A 21,997-nucleotide genomic window follows, 5' to 3' on the forward strand; every position below is an offset into this window, starting at 1 on the left:
TCTCTAACATGGTGTTTGAAGATAGCCTTTAGGGCACACATTCCCAACATTCAGGTGATAATAAATCAGGCAATGATGTGCATATCTATTAATGTTGTAAGTTGCTACCTCTAGGAATTACACCTTGTTCATCTTTTATCTTCATCCAACTCAGAAAAACTGTGCCATTTCCTCCACCCGAGCTTTTTCGCCATTGATTAAAGCGACCTTCATCGCAGTTTCCAAATCTTTGATTCTTTTTAAACCACAGATCGGGAACATTTGTTGCCGCTTTGATCTGTCCCTACGGTCCCCGAAGCAGATTAAATACGATGTTTTGTGTTTCCAATTAGTCCCAAGACTCTTTAAATAGAACTAAAATGGATACATATGCATGAATCTTATAGAAGAAAGGAAGGGCATAAAGAAATCTGTGCCTTTAATCATTCAGACCATAAATGGGCATTTGATCTCCGTCAGATTAAAGATGTTCACAATGCGGAAAACATTCAATGACTGAATCAACTACGTAAACCGACGGTTTCCTGTAGTCTCTCCTCTATGATAGTTCTTTTTGGTCCATCTTCATGCTTAGTGGTTCATCGTCATACAACGACTACAGGGAAATGCAGAGAAAACTTGCATTTAAGGGGTTATGGTAGTGTCCAGAGGAGCCAAAAAATCTGCAAGGTCAGCCACTATGGAAAAGCGTCACTTCAATGTATTTCATTTTGAAAACGTACATGCTGACGTAGTTGTGGCTTTCATCACATCTGCTGCTACAGATTTATTTGAATGCGCCACTGCTTGAGCTACAAAAAACAATGAAACTCTTCTTCCCCTTCCACCCCTTTCAAAATAGTGTCAATGTGGGTTGAATGGCCATTACAAAAACAGCTTCCTATGTATTTATTAAATGGAATGAAACAGAATATTCAAAGCAGAGCAGATTGTGGCACAGTGACAATGGGGGCTTTACATTGCATCTGTGTAATAAGTAAATTGCAGTAGATTGGTGCTATTGAGGCATTTTTTTTGCCAACCTACACTTTTTCACTTTAGTGATAAAAACAAAACATGAGCAAATAACACATTGTTGCAAAACATTTTTTAATTGATTTCTTCTTCAACAAAAACTGGGTTGCCCATTGCGGAGGGAGGGGTGGGGATGGACACCAATTTTGACCTGGAGATCCACCAAGAAATACTCAGGACCAGTGTCCTGACTGCAGGGCCAGAGGAGCTCACCACCTCCTGCCTCTCAGGACCTAGCACCCCACACAGACCCTGAGAGACACACACACAGAGCCAGAGACACTCATTCGCAGAGAGAGATACACACACTCATACACAAAGAGACATACACACAGAGACAGAGGAAAGAGACACACATACACACTCACACAGAGACGTTCACAAACAGTTATAGAGGAGAGAGACACACAGACACACTCACAAGCACGTAGAGACACACAAGACAATTGCAACACCGAATGGAGTGAATTCCATTTTCCACTAGCGCCGCACTGCAAAGGCCACCTGGAGCCAGAGCGGAGCCCATAGAAGAGCCATTGAGAGGCAACAAATAGTGCACCGTCCAATTCAGGAATAAGCAGTTTATTTCCCTACAGAGAAAGTTCAGACTGGATGGAGACTTGCAAATCTCACACACACGTGCGCGCCTGTGACCTGCTCTGTAATTAATTTCTCCAAAATAAAGCAAAACTCCCAGTTAATTCTTGGTCTGTGCTCAACTGCAAATTTAAATGACTGGATGAAATTAAAATTTGAGTCAGATATGTTTGCATATGAAGCATGCTGGCCACATGTTGCTTTACTTCTCTTCCAGGCCACAGATTCAAAGGCGATTTTATATTACACCCGGGAGTGGAAATGAAAAACTAGGGATGACTTTACAGGACTTTAGCATGCAAACAGTTCCAGGTTCAAGATAATTCCAAAACACTATAAAACACTCACACGACAATTTTAAATAACAATATTTTAAATAACATCTGTTCCTAGATACATTGAACTATGTTTATAATATTTCCAGAACTATAATTCAAATTATGTCTTGGCCCAAGTGATTAAAGGCACTGTCTGGTGTAGATATGAAGACTACAGCATGTGTGTCTGAGCAGATCCCTGGCAAATGAAGTTCAATACAGATAAAAGCAAAGGTGTTTAATTTGCAAGAATATATATGTTGAAATAAAAAACACTTGCAACAAGTTTGTGAACGTTTTGAATCGACCATGAGCATTTTACTCTGTGAAAGCAGGCAACAAAAAACATTGAACAAGATTATGAAGCGCATCAGAATAAATGGAAACTCCACCCTTAAGCAGATTGATGCTGGTCACGTAATACAGATAATCAGTCTTATCTGTGCAAGGTGCTCAACGAACCAGCTTTGAGATTTGGAACTGGTCTGATCCAATTCTTTTAATGCACAAAAAGTGGCTTCCATTTTGTCAGAAGAAATTAGGTCCTCCATCGTCTATCATTTTCCATTTACAGTGCTACATGTTGTTGTACATTAGATGTTAAGGAAGAAATTATTCTTGGAATCTTTCAGGCAATATAGAAAACACAATCCCGACACTTAAATAAACATATTCTTTTTTAAAAACACACATACACACACATGAGTGCATTGTCCACGCCTTAACCATAAGCCATAGGCTGGAAATAAACTATTTGCATAACAAGTTAGAAAATTCATTAACTCAACGCAATACGCTGAAACTAAATAAAAACACACAAAAGTTGGGGTTCTGAACTTATTTAGAAAAAGGCTTAAAATATATGCAAACAAAGGAGATGTAAACGTTGCAGTGCATAAGGGCTGTAAATACTTTTTCATGTGTCTGGCCATGTTGGAAGTTGATCTGTATTGTTTAAGAATTCTGAATTTGGATGTGATTTTCCAATGCTAAAATTAAGTCAGGATACGTTTTGTTTCTTGCCAGTACCCAATTCAGGAATTGGAATTTACTGATTGTGCATCACAGCTTTTTGTGATGTAGAATATTAGGCCAGTTTTTAAATCTGACAAGCAATCAGATTAAGATATCTGCATTGGCAGTTACTATTGCCCCAATCCATTACTCCTATCATCTTTTTATTACATTAACACAAACAGGAAGACTGCCTGTAAGACACTGCAAGTTCCATATATCGATAAGATGCTAACCATTACTGATTTTAAGTTTGAGTGTGTACTGCACAAGAGCTAAGAGGCTGACAGATAATGGGATTAAAATTGCAACATGATGTTATAACCAATTTTCACAGGACTGGTAGGGAATCCTTAAACTTAAAATAAACGTAACCTCAGATCTCATTTTCTTTGCACGTTTGGGCTGAACTAATTATATATAAACATCAAAATGTATATATAAACTCGAAAAAAGTGGGCACATTATAAAAGGCAGAGTGCAGACAGAAACCCAGTGCAATTGTAAATTTACATTGTTGATTTGTTTAAATGTGAATGTGCATGTCTAGGATATTTATGCCTAGGTTTAACTAATGCCTTCTTTAAACTCTCAATAATAAAAAAAATTATATGAAGGAAGTTATTTTTTTATAAGATACGGTACATGCAAGTGCAATAAACCTAAATATGTCAGTAATCACAATATTATTGAGTGTGATTAATTTGATTTGTCTGGAAACAATCTACTCTTGTCCACATAATGTGGAACCTCAATTATTGGTCATCCTCCATAACCGGGTGGATAATTTGCTCAACTTTTGCCTGCCTATGCCATGAAGATTGAATCCCTTTGTAAAGATATGGGTACTCGATCACATCAATTTATTAGGGTTTCTGATCCAGACAGAAGTCAATACATTTTAACTTAACAGCACTAAGTTCCTGATTTGTGACCATCTGCATGTACATCTGTAGAAAAATGAGAAGTGCTAATCATGTGGGCTCGATCACCTTCTCAGATTTCTTCAGCTATGTTAACTCAAACAATGTCATGGGGGACACAGGCTAATAGTACTGCGTCTTCACGTAGAATAGGTAACGTGCAACTACAGTGGAGCTGTGATTATCGACTTAATTTACCCAAAAGGGGATCTCTCCATTTTATCAGATAGTGGGAGATTTCAATGTAAAGTGGCTTTCAACTTTCTTTTTCATAATTATTCTGGTTTGTTATCATGCTGGATGCTGGAGCCTGAGCCAAGCGGAAAGATCAACACTTATTTTTAGTTTGACCTGGTATTAAAATGTGTGTGTTTGTGTATGGGGGGAGGAGGGGGGGTGGTCACAGGAACTGAGATAGATGGCATATCAGAGGAGAGATTGGAGCCCCATCTGTAGTGCACCCTTTGGAGCCTACCCTACACCACAGCATACAAATATCAGGACAGGGCTTTGCATATTAAGATATATTGCTGTATCACATTAAGGAGATATCCCTGGCACAATACACATGCACATTCATTGCCATTTGTATCATACCTGTGTGATATTAATGCTCAACTACATTTAAAGAAATTTTAAAATTCAGTAACTTCTAGTTGACCCCAGGTAAACAGTCAAGTAAACATTTTTTTCCCCAAAAGAGTAAACTATGTTCATCTTGGTTGCAAGTTTTCCAGCTTGTCTGTGCCACGAGCTTAGGAATGTCTGAAAAAGGCCATTCTAAACATCGGTCTCAAGTTCTCAACCATTCCAAGGTTTTCTCAGTTGACATATTACTTATTGGCAGAGCTCGGGCAATTGAAATTGCTGATCTAATAAAGGACAACAGGTCGCTGTTTTAAAGTTTCCCTGTTATGTAGGCAGTACAACAGCATGGATTGGGTCCAAGTCATTTTGCTGAAGCTGCTGCCATCGGAAGCTCGTATCAATGGTTTTATAGTCTTCGTCTCCACTTTCTTGCTCTTTTGCAAACTCCATGAAAACCTAAGGATTTATAAAATGACAAATTATTACATGCAAGCACAGTATAGATCAGTTCTTTTTATAAGCAGAATGTAGCAATACATTATGGGGTAGATTTTAAGCTTATATTTAAATGACAGAGTTTTTTTTAAACATACTGCAATAAACTTAAATATGGTTTATTAAATATCAGTCACCTTAAGGACCGAGGTAAGTTAGTTGCTGAATGTAGTCCTCAAGATCAACCTCGTTCATACCTCAAACAAGGCACCACAATTACTCACATTAATTATATGAATAGTAATGCAAAACAAAATGAATCAGAACAATATTGACACTACATAAGGTAAAAAACAAAACTGCTTTACCTGTTCCAGTGTTGATTGTGAGAAACTGTATTCTTCTATAACAAATTCATGTTTAGCTGCAAATAAAATATTCATTGTTGGCGGGCATGTCAATTCATAGCTCTGGATATTCAACTGATGTTACCTCTCCAGCTTCATTAAAGATTGAAACAACCTCTCTGCAGGGTTTGGAATATCCATGCAAGGCTCATTGCTAACCCTTTCCATCTGTTGACTTGTCGTCAAAACTGAAGTATAAGGAATTTAACTAATTGCTAAACCAACCATTAGAACCAACTCAAGTTACTTCTGGAATGAATTTTACACACTCTTCATAGTAATCTTTCGCATAGCAATCATTCTGCATTGTGGGGCACTGTTGTGCGCAATTTACTGCTGCATTTCACCCACAAAATATACGGCCAATTCACTTTACAGTATATTCTGTGAAGCACTGTGAGACGTCTCAAAGACATGATAAGGTGCTATATCAAATGCGAGGATTATTATTATTGTTATATGTGTGACAGATAGTTCAGTGTTATGGCTTTTACCTTCCTCCAGCTGGGAAAACGCCTCTGAGAGTGACTTCACATCTTCTTTGGGAATTTTGTACGTCAACATGGCAGCAAAACTAAAAACAAAAGGCAGGAATAAAAACACAAAATGAGGGATCACCTCTGCAAAAATGTAATGCAACATCTATATGATGGGTTACAAATCTAATGTGTAATGGATGGAAGGCTTTTTCAGTACAATCCACAGTGTATTTTCTTACAGCAATCTCTTGTTGCTAGTTCAATATTAATGTCCATTAAGGAAGAATGCTTCTGTCATGTCTAAATTGGAAGCAACTATATTTTTAGATTTCTATGTCCTCAGCTCTCATGTTCCCTCCTTTCTCCATACAGACTTGAATGACAGGAGAGCACGTGATCAAATGCTGCTTAATTGTCATCAACCTAAGCAGCATTATTGTGTAGCTGAGCCCAACTAACCCAATCTGTCTGTTCCCCACAACATACACTGTCAGTCATGCCACTTTGCGATATGTATTCTGTGAAGCGCTTTGATACATCCTCCCTCCTGACATGAAGGGCATCATATCAAACGTAAGGATTGTTATTATTATTAAGAATTACATGGCTTTTCTCCATAGTCTTAATCCCGTTTACTTCCTAAGTACCTACTCCTCTTCATTTTAAACATCCAATTGACTCTTCTCTTAAAGTGCTCTGGGGAAGTGCATTGCCACTTTCACAAACCTCCTCTGCTACACTGCATGTCATAAAATGCAAAATTAAATGTGCTCCCTCCCCATCACCCAGGTGGATCATGCCATACGAATATACATCAAGTTCTTTGTAAACTTCTACAGTGGTGCTAATGGCAATAGAACTTACTGTTTCTGCGTCTTACCTTTCCTGACGAGAAGCATGGGGGAAGATTTGCATTATTTTCTCATGAATCTCAGCTATCCTTTGCAATTCTGCCACCTCATCTTTCAGTTTCATTTCCAGTGTGTACCCACCACCATATTTACTCTTCAGGTGTTGAATCGTTCCAATGCACCTGAACAACATTTGAAATGTATTATTAATTTACAAATACAACCAGCGCTGAATTTGCATCAGTTGTTATTAAATTTTGCCCCACCATTTGTATGAGGTGGAAAGGATGTACCGTAACTGTCCTGACACCATGATAGCGACTCGATCACACAGCGCCTCCGCTTCCTCCATGTAGTGGGTGGTCAGGATAGCACCCCGCTGTCGGTCCTTAAATGCAGCACGGATTGCTCTCCTGAAACCCAATCAAAAACATAATCCTTTTTGCCATGTGCAAGACGCTTTAAAATTCAGTGCAAGTTGCCAAGCAAGGACCAAAGATTTAAGTCTGAAATCTAACAAATAAGGATGCTGAACACAGACCAAATGTTTGCCTGAATATGTAACGTATCACAAAAAGCACAAAGTTAAAAAAAAATCCAAGGCCAACATTTTATGCCATCTAATACTGTACGAATTGGCTCATTTAACATAGTATCTAAATCAACTAAATCTAACACGCTTCCATGTGGATTTAAATGACTGGCCACTCACCACATAAACTGTTTGGCTTTAGGATCCATTCCCGTTGATGGTTCATCCATTAGCACAATATGAGGATTCCCCAGCATGCACAATGCAAAACAAAGCTTTGAAAGAAAACAAAACACGTTGGAGAAAACATCTACCCTACACAGCAAAATAAGTAGCAATTCACTACGAAACGTTTATAACTGTAGCTGGCTTTATCAAAACAAAGTGTGAAGTAAGCTTGTGAATGGCTGCTATCAGACCCAAATGCCTCAACCGTTGCTCTATATGTGCTGGAATAATAGTATTTGCTTGAGACGAAGAACTGTACAAATGATAGTTTTAACATAAAATGAACTAAATCACATTTGTCCTTCTCACTCCAGATACGTACTTTCCTCTTTATTCCTGTGGAGACCTTCTTTGTTGGTTTCTGAAGATGTTCCTTCAATTCAAGTGCTTTTACAATGCTGCCAAAGAACATTCACATAAGATACCAGAATTATTCTTGATGTCATACAAACCCAAAATATTGCTTTACAAGTGGATAAATATTTAAGAGCTCAATTTCCTTTCAAAGTAATTTATACTCTTATTTGCACAATATGCAGCCAGTTATGTGAAGCGCTTTGAAACATCGTGAAAGACGCTATATAAATGTAAATTGTGTTATAAAATTGTATTGAAATATACACACATCTCACAATACCAACTGAGGTGTACAATTACTTTCTCAAAATAAGTCTTCCTTGCACCCTTGGCTATCTTCTAAATTGATTCACAGTTTGTCCTTAAATCTCTGAAGTGACTTTACCGTTTAATAGCATCTTTTGCATCCTCTTTGGAAAGACCCTTGATGGCAGCATATATTTCCAAGTGTTCTTCTACAGAAATTTTAGGCCACAGCGGGTTTACTTGTGCACAATATCCTAAGGTCTCCACGGGGCTTTTTTTCTGGGAGAATTCAGATGAGTAATCTCCCATTAGCACCTGCAAAATAAACATTTTTAAAAAATAAATAAAGTCAACAGAATTCTAATTGGGTCTGATGAATCCTGTGTGCAAAGTTAACTGTGAGATCTTATAATAACTGAGCAGTTTGCTAAAGAAAATATTGGTTTCCATGTGCAAACAATCCCCCACCCCCACACGTACACACAGGAAATCTTTAGGCTTATTTGCTTCAAAATCTTGTAACAACTGTTGAGACACAACCGTACCTGACCAGCTGATGGTTCCAAGTCTCCTGTAATCATAGAGATGGTCGTGCTTTTCCCTGCACCATTTGGGCCAAGTAATCCCAGAACCTCACCTGAAGAGAAAAAAAATAAGTGAAACAGATTATTTCAACATAGGAAGGATGTGATCTAAATTTCAAACATTTGAAGGAAATGGTGGCTAGATGTGAACAATTTTTGGATAAGTGAACTGGAAAAAATATCTATAAACTACAGAAACTACTCCCTCCATTTTAACATTGTATTTACCTTTTCTCACACAAAACGAGACATTTTTCGTGGCCACGGTATTTTTCTTTTTTTTCTTTGAAAACCACTTGCACATTCGTGACTTTCCTGTGTAGACTTTACGTAAGCTACTGACCACAATAACTGGCTTCTGCAAGAAATTAACAACAAATAGAATTACAAAATTACAATACAAACTTACATTTCACGTTGTGAGGATGTCCCAAGAATTGAGACCTCGGTTTATTTTTTAAATGTACGGGTATAATATTGGTGAAAATTTGCACCAGTTTGCACACTTCTTGCCTTCTAACTACAGAAAACCAAGAAAATAATGGCACTAACAGTAACGTCATTTACTATAAATACTGTAGTTTGAAACAGACCCTTGAAATGGACTGGCCAATTTCACTTTCTTCCATCAACTATTTTAAATATTATTCACAAATGATTAACAAACCCTAAATGTATATCTAAACAGCAAATGAGTTACTCTTCCATTTTATTAGAGTAGTGAATCCAGTGAGTGAATCAACAGAATCACACCTCCTCACAGCTCTGACAGGTCACTGCCTCTTTCACTCTGGCCCTCTCTATTTTGACGTCGTCGTCCTCATTCTCGGGTTCTTCTGTATTTATCTTGAATTTACTCTTTGAGGGTAGGATTCTGTGATGAGACAAAAAAATAAAAATTATTCCAACAGTCCAGGAACTGAAACGGCATTTCAGCTTTCACTTGAAGTTGTAAAGGATCTTCAGCGCCTTAGGACGTCCTCTTGACATAAAAGGCGCTTTACAAATGTAATTTTGTTGTTGTTTGTTGTTATCTCTTGTGTTTACTTGACTGAATTCAATTTGAAAAGCACATTTCCCCTACAGAAATAATTTCAAGTTAACATTGTGATTTCCTTTACGTTCAAACAACTCCCCCATAAGCATAGATACCTTCTTTAAAGGTTTATTGGTAATCGTTGTGGGTTTCAGTCAATTATAATTTGTATTTTGAAAGATTTAATTAAACGTTGTGACATTTGGCACACATTATGTTCAACAGTAAGAAGAGTCTACAACCATGAGGTTAAACCAGCTGGGAGAGTAACAATGTAATTAAAAGAACATTTAAAAGGTTACATTACTGTAATTAGTTTACAGAAAAACATAAGAAACATTTTCAATAAAGGTTAGTTCATCAATTGGGTTTCCAAGCACTGACCTGCAGTACTTGTCCGGTCGGATAGACTTTCCTCCATAGGTCTTTTCTAGCTGCCGTAGCACAAACAGCAGAATTACGCATTGTATGTAGGGCTGAAAAACAGGAAACAACATTTCTTCACAAGTATATAATGATTCACAAGATGATGAATTTGCAATTCCCAAATGTGGATTTTTAATAAATTGAACAAAATTTTTAACAAAGAACCAGATATAAATATTAAGAATATTCAACTATAAGCAACCTAACAAACGTCCTGTAAGAACCTTGGGCATACAGTCTCAGCGCTTTGGGACCTTTGGCTCTATAATTGTAATTTTGTTGTCATCATTGCCTATATCGAAGACCTAAAAGCTCCGACCTTTCCTCCCTCATCTGAAGGAGGGTTATGAGATGGAATGGAAAAGAAGGCATCATTAATAATACTGCTTTGGGCATCACCAGTAGAAAAAAAATACTTGCTCCAGTCACAATCAATTTCTGCCTCCCAAGCAGCATCTGAACAAAAGCATCTCATCCTGTGATCCAGCCATGAACACCTGAAACATCACTTCCAAATAGATAACAACAACAACTTGCATTTAATAGCACCCTTCACGTGGGATAGCGTCCTGGAGCGCTTCAGATGGCAGACACACGCTCTGAAGTTGGAATATTTGGATCTTATCTATCTCTCTGCTACATACACTACACGGTCACTTCATCTTCAGGTACACATATGCGATGGACTAGTTAGCTATTTACTACTTACTGCGATGATTGTTATCAAGATGTTGTTTCTCCACTCCAGATATGTTCCTACTGTTAAGATGGGGTCGTCCATGTGATCTAAAAAAATCTGGGGGGATGCAATTTACAGCAATTAAATCTAAGGTCATCAAAGTTTTGAAATCTTCTCTGATAAATACATTATATTTAACAAAAAAATGACGAGTTATAAAATTGTTACTTACCTTGGCTGTGTAACACAAGCATCCTGTGAACACATATGGTGGAATGAGGAGTGAGAGAATACAGTGCACAATGGTGGCAGCTGTTTCCTTCAATATTAGCCAGATCAAAAGTATTAGAACAATGGAAAAAATATTGATCTGTAAGAGACACAGATAGAGTCAAACTTCTGCCTTGTGTGAAATCTGGTTCAAGCACAAACTCATTCTAATATTTATGACAATGGATATTATATGCTGTAATGTAGATTTTTTGAAAGCTAGAAGGTGCGTGTGTGCATTTGGGGTGAGAGCAGGGTTGAGTTCAGCTGCCAACACTCATCACCAAGGCTCATCATACATGAATAATGGACACTTGAGCAAGGCACAGATCGTGTCTGTGGAACCATATCCACAGCACTGGGAGCAGAGCAGACAGAAATACGAGGCAAATTGGCTTAAAATTTTTTGAAAAGTGAATGCATGCCAATAAGAGATAAGAATTAAGCTTGTGTAAGTATTTTTCTGTATATGCTGCTCATCAATGTTAAAGTGACAGAACTGCCAGATTCACCTTTGTGACCAGTAAAGGCATCCGCATTTTAAGATCAGATATGAAACAGTTCACATGCAAAGCACAGCGGCTCTGACACTCGCGAGATGACGTGCTTTAACTGCTAACATTTGGATTTTTTTTACAGTCAGCTTCTTGGCGGAACAGACAGTCTCTTCTGAGACGTGGATTCATATTCAGTCAAGGGAGTTCTACAGCTTACATCAACCTTGGGGGGGGGATTGTCTACTGCCACAGGGCATAGTGGAAAATAACCTTTAATCTCTTTGCACTTGCCAATCATACCTGTTGGTGATCACATGAACCACTGAGAGATTGACTAGCATTGCCTAACCAAACCTGCCTGGCAAACTATGGGTTTCATTTTATTGGGCTTAATTCTGCTTCACTTACCAGTAGTGAAGAGATCAAGAAAAAGTCTCGAGAAGATTGCATTCGGTCAAACCTGAAGGAGTAAGCATACGAGAAGAGCATCATCGCTGGGACCCAGCCAATCAGACACAGCATCTGCAAAACAAGAGAAAGATTACAGACAAACCACGACACTATCTCTTAGTGGCCCATAGAGGGCATTATCAAACTACACACTGAAGGCTTTCTAACAAAACAAAGTTGGAAGCTGTTTTCAGGCCCTCTCTTAAAAAGAACTGTTTTCCAAATGAAGGACTTTGCATGATTCTACACAATCTTAAGCTCCAAAAGAAAATAGCTTAGAATTTCAAGCCGAGGAAAGCACGTGTCTGACTGGTAAGTATGCTATAACATTGGTACTTGAATTTGTTTTCAGTAATTGGTGCTGCTTGTGGTTTACTTACCATGGAAATGCCAGCACCTACGTGAAGCAAAGACGTTGTATTGAATGCAATCACACAGCCCAGCATGACTGCAACTATAACGAAATACACTGGGATATCCACGAGCGCGTAGCCACACCAATACGCAGACGGAAAGAGTCCAGAGAGTCGGAGCTGAGAGCGAGATTTAATCTGCAAAGCGGAAGAAGAAAACGGTTTATAGCTTTACAATACCTTTCGCTGACAGTTAAATTCAAGTTGACAGAAATCAGCCTTTGTGTCGTGCAATGCTTTTTAAAAAAAAACCTCCAAAGATATTCAACACGGATCAAAGATTTAGGGCACTTTTCTCCTTTTCTTGATTTACTGATTTTTTTACAGCTGTTTTTGGTTCTTTCTCTCCTCCTTCTTTGAGATGAACTCTGCTTTTCATTTATGCTTGTTTATTTGGTGTATAACCACCAACACCTCTTTAATATATAAGAAACACTCGTGAATCTAAAAGTAAAGTTTCATAGATTTACAGAAGCAGTGTTTTAACCCCTTTAAGTAAATAGCACTTCGGAATGGAAAAAATGAGGTTTGATTCCCTGTGGATCCACTCAGCCTTTTGGAGTCGATAAACGAAACAGAACGTCTAAAAATATACCCAGTGAGGTTGAAGTGGCTCCGAGAAAATATCTGACAAATACAGATATGTCAAAAGTAATCCAGGCACAGTGAAAGTTGACTATCTTGTTTAGTTCATCAATGACACCTGGAGGTATAGACATACCCTCTACCCTATGAACCAAAGCCCTAATGCATTAAAAAATCTCTCTTCTCTCAGTGTGTTGCAGATAACAGAAATGTCATGTATACACCAGACTTGATAAAACTCTTAATGCAATCTAGGTTCATAGAGAAATCACATTTCAAAACTCAATGCAACTTTTACTTATCACTTCTAAATCTCAAATCATTTACTATATTGTACCCTTATTGTCTTCTACCAGTGTCTACAAATTAAAACATTCTGTCAGACTACACCATCAAATGTTATCAAGTCTTCACAACAACCTGCATTTATATAGCACCCTTCACGCAAGGTAGCATCCCGGAGCGCTTCACAGTGGCGGAGTCTGACGGCGAGCCAAGGAGAAGGGAGGGAGGTGACCGTAAGCACGATCAAAAAGGAAGGTCTTTAGGCAGGATTTGAAGGTGGGGAGGGAGGGGGCAAGGCAGAGGGATTGAGGGAAAGCGTTCCAGAGTTTTGTTTACCTCACGATCCCTGGCATTATCCATTGTGTAGCATCCTGGCAGCGCAGCTGCGAGCAATCCCAATACTGCCAAAGCCATATAAACATGTTCCCTGAAGTCAGCATCTGTGACAGTCTAAAGCAACAGCATATAAAAAAATGTAATCTTCACACTACACGTACTACATACATAGTTAATTGTTAACCCACAACAAAATATTCAACAGTATTTTAAAAAGGAAAAAATATCCTGAAGTTTATTCAAAAAAAATCAAACGGTTCCCGTGATCACTCATAGGTGTATAATGTATATTTTTTAAACAAATTTGTGCCTTTAGCATAATTAGTAATTCACTTTATTTATTTGGGTTTTAGATTTTAATTGGAAACATCTAGAGCAACATAGTAAGAGGAACCACATGACTGGAAATAGGCATTGACCGACAGGCATGATCACAAGTACACTGTAAGCCCAAGTGCCCTGATAATCAAAAGCACGCTAGCGTATATTGTTCAGCACTTCACTTACTAAATGAAATGGCTTGCTCCAGGCACGAATCCTTCCAGATCCATTAATGCTGATGATGAGAGCATTGCTGATGATGTTTAGCAACACTGGCAATGAATGGATCACTGTGCTGTTGAAAACTGCTGTAAACAAATACTGCTTCTGAGCAAAAGTGTGCGAGGCAGACGCAGAGAGAGAGAAAAATATTCCACATTATTCTTCTATACGAGTTTTACTTTGCAATTAGTACAATGGTTATATCGTTCCTAAAGCACACACTTTAATTGTTTAAAGTTTAACTATGTTTGCTCCACTGTTAAGTCAGGGATATTGGTGTTATACAGAGACTAATGGAAAAGTACTGGAAACCAAATTTCCAGCAAATTGCAACAAGGACAGAAAATAAAAAGCTGCCAAATTTCCAAAATCGCTAAACAAAATATTTCTTCCAAGGAAGATTTTTTATTGCAACAAAACCCCCCCCACCCCATGCAAATTATGATTCAAATGCAATCAGAACAATTCAATGAAGGCTCAAGTTTCAGTCCAGTTACCTCCTCTGACAGGGACACGTTTAGTGCCGCATTGTGTGGAGCAACATCCATTAACTCAGTGTCACCAAACAGCTGCACCTCCACATTCTGGGCTTCCAAACCATGGATAAGCTTATCGATGTTGGAGCCTGGTGTAAAATGTGAAAAAAATAAAAAATATTTTTAAAAAGTCGCTATTAAAATATATTCTGTAAAATAAAGTCTAAACATTCATTCACGTTTTTGTGAATTTAAAAAAACATAAACGAATGTTTGGCTCTTTCCTGCATAATTTATCACTTCAGATCTTACTGGGATAGCCATAGCTACTTCTTCTAAGCAATGTACATAAAATCAGAGTTCACAATTGCCTCCACTTCATAGGATAACAATTTCACTTCCTTTTCAATAGCCAGGCCACAATAAGTTTCTAAAGTAGGAAACTGGATTGGATTGAGAAAGCAAATTTGCCACGGATGAAAGAACAGCTGGGGAGCCGTACAAAGGTTTGAGAAATAAAATTCTAATGCTACACTTTCTAGGCTATTCTTAGAAATAAATCTAGAGATCTGAAAGTACATTGATCAGATACAAAACATGACCACCATGATCAAATATTGAGGATCACAAGGGACGGTTGACTGATCACTTATGGTCATTCAAAGTGGTCTCACAAACTGCGTATACCGATGACATGACTAGTTTGTATGTTTGAGAGGTATCTATAGTTTGCTTGGTCATCTGGCTATTGGGACGTCCACCCGATGTGAAAGGCGCTATACAAATGTAATATTGTTGTTGTTGTTGTTGGATGCTTTCTACATTTGTTCTCTCACCTGTGGAGTTTCTCAAGAGAAGGCTTGTGGTGTACTTCACTTGCTTTGCTCCTCTGTGAAGCAGAATCAATTCAGGGGATAGTTCCACTGCAACATCCTTTCTGCTGAGTGTACCGTTCAATAAAGCCGTCATTACCACCATAGATATCAATATCCAATAATGTAAATTCTGTAAAAAGGATTGAAAAATGTATTCAGCATGTCAAGCGAAACCTACCAAAATGTAGATGCACTGAAATGTCCAATCCTTTGTTTTAAAAACGTGTTCGGGTGCCTCGTTTCCTCAGTTAAAATGGAGGGAGTATTTCCTGTAGTTTATAGATATTTTCTCCAGTTCACTTATCCAAGAATGTTCACATCTAGCCACAATTTCCTTCAAATGTTTGAAATTTAGATCACATCCTTCCTTTCCCACTACATTTGTTTCTACAACTATGACAACTATTGTACTTCTTAGTCAATGGGAGTTTTTCTTTCATTCTAAATACAATACAACCAGTAGAAGTACTTAAGAGTCCCTCCACAAATCAGTCACTTAAATGGCACTGTTCCAGTAATCTTCCTTTGAACTCTTTCAGGTCCTTGTGATGTATTTTTAGATCGAAAAAAAAACTTCCCATTGACTAATAGGTACAATAGATGTTTTAATAAAGGATCAGGAGACTTGATGCTTTGTCTTCCAATTACACTTACACACAAAGAAGTGCACTCCGCTCACGACTCAAATTCATAAAACGCAGCCAGACTATGGTTCGAAACTGCTGCCACCAGAGAGGTGTTCCAGTCAGGACTGAGGAATTATTTTCTGGAAAAGTCAGGAGCTGGTGATCGATGCAATCAAAGGCATCAAAGTCTTCTTCATTCGCTATCCCATCTGGGGTAGGATCCCTTGTAAAGACACTGTAATCTGAAAGACAGAAAAAAAAGATTTTAAATCAGATCAAAAGACAAGCAAAGGTCTGTTCTATCTGTAGGATGTGGCAAATGGGCAAAGCAAAATGGTTTGCGCCATTGAAACTAAAGTTGAGCAGGAGCAACGCTCCTTCTATCTTCTGCAAGGTTTCACCAACCTGTTTGATCTATTTCCGACTCTGCTTCCAGCTTCAGGAAAACCTCCTCCAAAGAAGTCATGGAAACTCCATAACTGTCAATGCCCAGATCCATGTGGTGATCCAAATCGACAAACAAATCTGAAATGGGAAGACGTTAACAATAAATGTTTTTACTGTAAGTGTCACATCCGAAAATGCTAGCAGCAGGCAGTGGAGCAGTGGATGGATATCATTAACAGAAGAACTAAACCAATCACCTTATAGAACGTATAAAACAATCTGAAAGGTAATATCACTAGATGATAGCTTCTGAGCATAATATTTTAACAATTACTTCCTTTTTTTAAAAAAAGAGTACTTTGGAATCATGAGAATCAAAGGTTTCTCACTACTTTATCTTCTGAAATTGTAGTTAAAGAAATCTATCGGGTAAAGAATGTATTGATTTACTTTAACCAAAGGAAGAGTAACTATATATTACATAATAATAATAATTATCCTTGCATTTGATATAGCGCTTTTCACTTCTTCTAGACATCTCAAACCTACAATCCTTTTGTACTAGTACTTTCCATAGAATGTGATTGGTTTGTGGGCCCCAACACTTTACCTAAAAATCCAAAGTTCTGATGACAACTGCATCCAAATCCGTCTCCGCACTTCAAAGCACATGTGAAATCTCGGCGTGCTGCTTCACAACGAGTTAGCAGGACAATGGGATTTGAAGTGCGATTACAACATTTTGAAACGCAACAACTCGATTTCAAGCTGCTGATGACCCAGACGGCTTTAATGCAGAAGCTTTGACCTTGAATTCATCAATTAGTTAAGGCTTCAATGCGGAAGCCGCTCAATTGCGCCCAGTTATAAGAAAAAGTAGGAATTTGACAAAAACTTATAATAGTTCTACTGAATTAACCTATCAAAGAGTAAAAGTAAAAGTATTAGTAAATGGCTACAGCACCTGCAAATTTGTTCACGTCCTCGAGGGGCAAGGTATATGCCAGCTCTAGATCATGAACCTGTGAAAGGCGAGCGTTAGGTATGTATCGCTTGACTAATGACGTTACATGGTCAGAATCACAGGACTCCTTCACAGACATTCTGTTCAAAGTAAAACAAAAAGTGGTTTATATTATTAACCTTGTACTACAAACAAACAGACAGATTCACTAAAATTCACTATGTTTCAGAAAAATCACACTGCCAAAGGATGTATGACGGTTGGTACAGGGTGATTAAAAACACGAGATAAGAATCCGAAAATATTTTTTATTACGTTCACATGACAAATTACAAATTGAACACGCTCCAAAAGGTCATCCAATTACTCGAGAAATTGAACTAATAACTTGTGATTGTTAGGATTTTGTACCATTATATTTTCACCCTATACAGTTTAACCCTTTTAATTTCCAGCAGCTCCAAACTTCTTAAACCTGTCTTGTTTTCAGTTTAGATACCCAATAAAGTATTACAACTGCTGAAATGTCAGACGTGGCAGTATAGCGGCTGTTAACGTACAACTAAAAACGTAGAACAAAGTTCTCCCTCAACACTTTACTTCTGCTGACCCAGATTTATTTTTGTCTCTTCTAATTTTACTTTTTTTAAAAATGATTAAACAACTTTTCGGTGTTAACTCTTACTCCCTAAATTTTACGACCACAGTAAAATGCAAGTTACCAAATTTACCTGAGATGATAACCAACACCGAATTTTGCTTTCAAAAACAGAGAGGAACCCACACACTTGAGTTGCCCTTGTGAGATGACAGCTTTACGATCTACATGAAGATAAACACACATGAGAGGTTACCGTTATTCTTAAGAAAACTACAATAATTTCCATAGCTCCAGAATCATGCTTCGGGTCTTCTGAAATCTGAATTTTAACTCTGACATAACTGAATAATGCGTTGTGAAGCATAAAATAATAATCCTTGTATTTCATATAGGGCCTTCGTTGAAACATCGGCAAGTGATTCACATGTAATTTTTAATCTATTGCAGTGACTTTGTATTTGTATCGAATGCGGAAGCCAATTTTGCACATAGCAAAATCCCACAAAGGTCCATGAAGCAAATGACCAATTTATGTGAAGAATTGTTGGCCAGGATACTGGGAGAAGCTCTCTTTTAGAATAATGTCAGTGTCAGTGGACCTTTTAACATTCATCTGAGCAAGTTGATGGATCCTTAATTTAAAATCTCATCCAAAGGACACCATCTCTGTCAGTGAAGCACTCCCTCTTCACCGGACTTCAAAGACGGGGGCTTGAACCCATAATTTTCTGACCCAAGGGGATAGTGCTACCCATTGAATCAAGTTGACAACTAGTATAGATCCTTGTAAATAATAAGGAGTCTCTCGATGCATCAAAGTAAGTCTTGAAGGACCAGGATATGCTGTATTTTGTTTTTAACTTAATAGACAGAAGTGGATCACAGTTTATAAAATGCTACTGCTGAGTAATAATTGGGAAGCGATGAATGAAAACCTAGGTTTTTAACAGGATGGGTATTATTTAGGAACATTATCCGAAGTGTGAAAAAAAAATCATTGGTTATTAGATTTCTAGGATATTTTCCTTTGATCTTTTTTTTCGATCAGTTTTGCTTCATCAGTGATTTGGTTTTAAACTGAATCCCAACATGAGCACCAACCTGCCAGAATGTCAGCCTCATCCATGAAGTGAGTGGTCAGTAGTATCACCCGTCCTGCTTTCCTCTTTTTTAGCAAGGTCCACACTTGCTGTCGAGAGCATGGATCCATCCCAGCAGTTGGTTCATCTAAGAGCAAAACCTTCAGGTGCAAAAGAGATTATATTAAAAAAAGAATGTTTTCTTAATAAAGATAAGTTGCCCATTTTCTTGACCCTGCCAACCTTGGATTCAAATTGCATCGCTGAGCAATGCTAGAATCTGCTAGACATCAGTAGGAACCCCCAGCAGTTGGCATTACCTGCTAGTTATGCTATTGGCAAAACAGTCTCATATCCTGTGGACTGAGATTTTTGGGAAGCAGGCAGATCTTAACAACTAGTGGGAAGCTGTTGTACTGGACAACTGAAGAAAGTATTCCGCTACTTATCAAACAAAAGAAAAGGCTCAATTATAACATATCTCAAGCCTAACCTCTCACCTTAGGATCGCCCAAAATTGCCATTCCCAGTGAAAGCTTCCTCTTTTGCCCACCACTCAACTTTTCTGCTCGGACATCCATGACAGCTTCCAAATCCAATTCCTTTAAGACCCCCAGCACCTTGTGGAAGTAAAGGGAAGAAAGTTTATTATTAATAGGTCCAGTATTGAAGAATATTCGGAGTCCTGTAGCTCAGTGGTTAGAGCACTCGCTTTGCAAGCGAGAGACCCGAGTTCAATTCCAGGCAGGGCGAAACCTTGGGCAAGTTTCCTTACTCCACACAGAGCCTAATAATAATCCCTCCAAAAACCAAAACCAATAATAAATTGGTCATTTTCAATCTATGACTGTTTGTGGGACATTGCTGTGCGCAGTTGGCTGCCGCGTTCGCCCACAAATATACAGTCAATTCACTTTACAGTGTGTTCTGTGAAGCGCTTTGGGACGTCCTCCCGACGTGAAAAGCGCTATATCAAATGCAAGGATTATTATTATTATAACTTTTGTCCTGGCTGAACCATTTACATTGTTCACATTTGTTTATAAGAACTCACAGTGAACTCCAGATAATTCAGCCTGGCCTAACTCGTTACTATCATTTAAACTGACATGTCATCAATATCCTGTCCGCTTTCCATGCAAAATATTAATAAGGGATATCGCTTTACTCGTCACTTTGCTTAACACGTAACTCATCGCACTCTAGAGATTGTAAATGTAAAATTGATCAGATTATCTTGGCCTACAAGACAGCATCAATAACTCAATCAGCAATATATTTTCCCTTCATTGAGCGGAAATTAGCTGGCTGTTATTAATAATTCATCTTCTTTCTCCCCTTCCCTCTACCAAGGCCAGACGTAATCAGGATCTCTCCACGTAAGGAACCATTAAGTACAAAGTTGTGTTCTTCTACTTGCTTATTGCGACACTAAAATCTGAGCGGTATACCCTCCCATCCAACATCAAAAAGAGGCTTACCTCATTATTGATTTCCTGTGATGGAATTCCCTTAATCATTGCGAGGATTTTTAAATGTTCCTTGACTGTGAGACTATAGAAGAGGACATCAAACTGTGGACAAACCCCAATCATCTTTCTGATCTCAACTAATTCATCTAATTCTGAAACTCTGTATCCAAAAACTGTTGCACTTCCTGTGATGTAAAAAGAAAAAACTTGCATTAAATCATGTATGCAATCCTGACACAAGCAAACAAGCGTTATTTTAAAAAAGAATTTCAAACAAGATTTGGGTTTTTTGCTCCTTCCAGCATGATTTGTTTCTTACCTTCTGACAATGGACATAATCCTGACAAAATGTTAATTAACGTGGTTTTTCCAGTTCCGCTGTGACCCAATAGTGCTGTGATCTGATCCTGATAAACATCAAATGTCAAACCTGAGGATGAGAAAAAATGTCTATCAGAGATAAAAAAAAGTTAATGCAACCAGTCACTGTGATGGACACAATACCAGGTACAAACCTTTCAGTGCTTCCACCTTTTCCTCCTTTTCTTTATATAACTTCCGAACACCATTTAATCTGAAAAAAGCAAGATACTGTCACTGAAGGACGTTTCTAAAGTGTACTTTAAGGATATGAAAACCAAAAGGGAAACAAAGACAGCATTGCAGCAGAAACAAATCTAGTAAACCAATGTACCTAAAGGGATTCTTTCATGATAAGCCAAACTGATAGGGAGCATGTTGTTAACATACAGCAGGAATCAAACTCAGACCTCAAGTTCCAAATGATGTATCACCCAGTTTGCCAATTTCACAAATTATACCTGATTTCTCCAAAACACTGGAGCAACCAATCTCAAAACAAGAATGACAGATGTTTTGAGGGTGCTTTTCATACCTGATTGCTTCTTTCCCCTTCAATTCTGCAGGCACTGCTTCCACAACTTTGCTGAATCCAGTCGTGTGACTGGGCTCACCTTCGCTAACTGCATCAATCTGATCGTAATGTTTTCGTCTGTGAAACCAGTACGATGGTCGCAGGAAGTAGAAGAAAGGCTGATGTTGCCCAAATTCACCTGAATAAGCAAAAACATTTTTTTTTAATCACGATGGGATTTCTTGAGTACAATACATGAATACTGGGACATCTTAATTTCTTAACCATATCCATTATTGATATTAAAAGACTAAAGAATGGATTGGATAAGCTTCAGAGCAAGTTGATAAAAGTCCTTTGGCCTCAAAAAGAGTAATACTCATAGAAAGCAAACTTGGAACAAGCATGATTAGAGGGTGCAAGCTCAAAGGTGTGAAGGTCATCGGGAAGTATTTATTTATTTACCTACCAGGTATTAAATCTATATGAATTTATTCAAACTATTCTTTGGCTGAGATACTGAAAAAGGCTCTCAAACAGGCTTATAAAGT

The 21,997-nt window shown here is 38.0% G+C and overlaps 1 protein-coding gene across 1 annotated transcript in view; it reads right to left on the reverse strand.

Moving 5' to 3' along the window:
* Window positions 1-2,151: 2,151 nt before the first annotated feature.
* Window positions 2,152-21,997, reverse strand: part of abca5 (ATP-binding cassette, sub-family A (ABC1), member 5) — a 28,523-nt gene continuing 8,677 nt past the window's right edge. The window contains exons 9-38 of the mRNA XM_042342355.1: window positions 21,468-21,645; window positions 21,088-21,146; window positions 20,892-21,002; window positions 20,582-20,757; window positions 19,601-19,720; window positions 19,123-19,261; window positions 18,152-18,242; window positions 17,421-17,560; window positions 16,475-16,594; window positions 16,100-16,311; window positions 15,405-15,573; window positions 14,590-14,717; window positions 14,057-14,194; window positions 13,550-13,663; window positions 12,311-12,481; window positions 11,889-12,002; window positions 10,946-11,083; window positions 10,744-10,830; window positions 9,993-10,084; window positions 9,326-9,446; window positions 8,801-8,930; window positions 8,534-8,625; window positions 8,128-8,303; window positions 7,708-7,783; window positions 7,338-7,432; window positions 6,919-7,038; window positions 6,655-6,807; window positions 5,790-5,869; window positions 5,257-5,312; window positions 2,152-4,909 (exon numbers count right to left, since the gene is read on the reverse strand). Coding sequence (XP_042198289.1) covers window positions 4,778-4,909; window positions 5,257-5,312; window positions 5,790-5,869; window positions 6,655-6,807; window positions 6,919-7,038; window positions 7,338-7,432; window positions 7,708-7,783; window positions 8,128-8,303; window positions 8,534-8,625; window positions 8,801-8,930; window positions 9,326-9,446; window positions 9,993-10,084; window positions 10,744-10,830; window positions 10,946-11,083; window positions 11,889-12,002; window positions 12,311-12,481; window positions 13,550-13,663; window positions 14,057-14,194; window positions 14,590-14,717; window positions 15,405-15,573; window positions 16,100-16,311; window positions 16,475-16,594; window positions 17,421-17,560; window positions 18,152-18,242; window positions 19,123-19,261; window positions 19,601-19,720; window positions 20,582-20,757; window positions 20,892-21,002; window positions 21,088-21,146; window positions 21,468-21,645 — 3,728 coding nt within the window. The 3' untranslated portion in view covers window positions 2,152-4,777. The remainder of the gene's footprint in view (window positions 4,910-5,256; window positions 5,313-5,789; window positions 5,870-6,654; window positions 6,808-6,918; window positions 7,039-7,337; window positions 7,433-7,707; window positions 7,784-8,127; window positions 8,304-8,533; window positions 8,626-8,800; window positions 8,931-9,325; window positions 9,447-9,992; window positions 10,085-10,743; window positions 10,831-10,945; window positions 11,084-11,888; window positions 12,003-12,310; window positions 12,482-13,549; window positions 13,664-14,056; window positions 14,195-14,589; window positions 14,718-15,404; window positions 15,574-16,099; window positions 16,312-16,474; window positions 16,595-17,420; window positions 17,561-18,151; window positions 18,243-19,122; window positions 19,262-19,600; window positions 19,721-20,581; window positions 20,758-20,891; window positions 21,003-21,087; window positions 21,147-21,467; window positions 21,646-21,997) is intronic.

This window comes from Callorhinchus milii, unplaced genomic scaffold, assembly GCF_018977255.1.
Source record: "Callorhinchus milii isolate IMCB2004 unplaced genomic scaffold, IMCB_Cmil_1.0 Scaffold20, whole genome shotgun sequence".
Lineage (NCBI taxonomy): Eukaryota > Metazoa > Chordata > Chondrichthyes > Chimaeriformes > Callorhinchidae > Callorhinchus > Callorhinchus milii.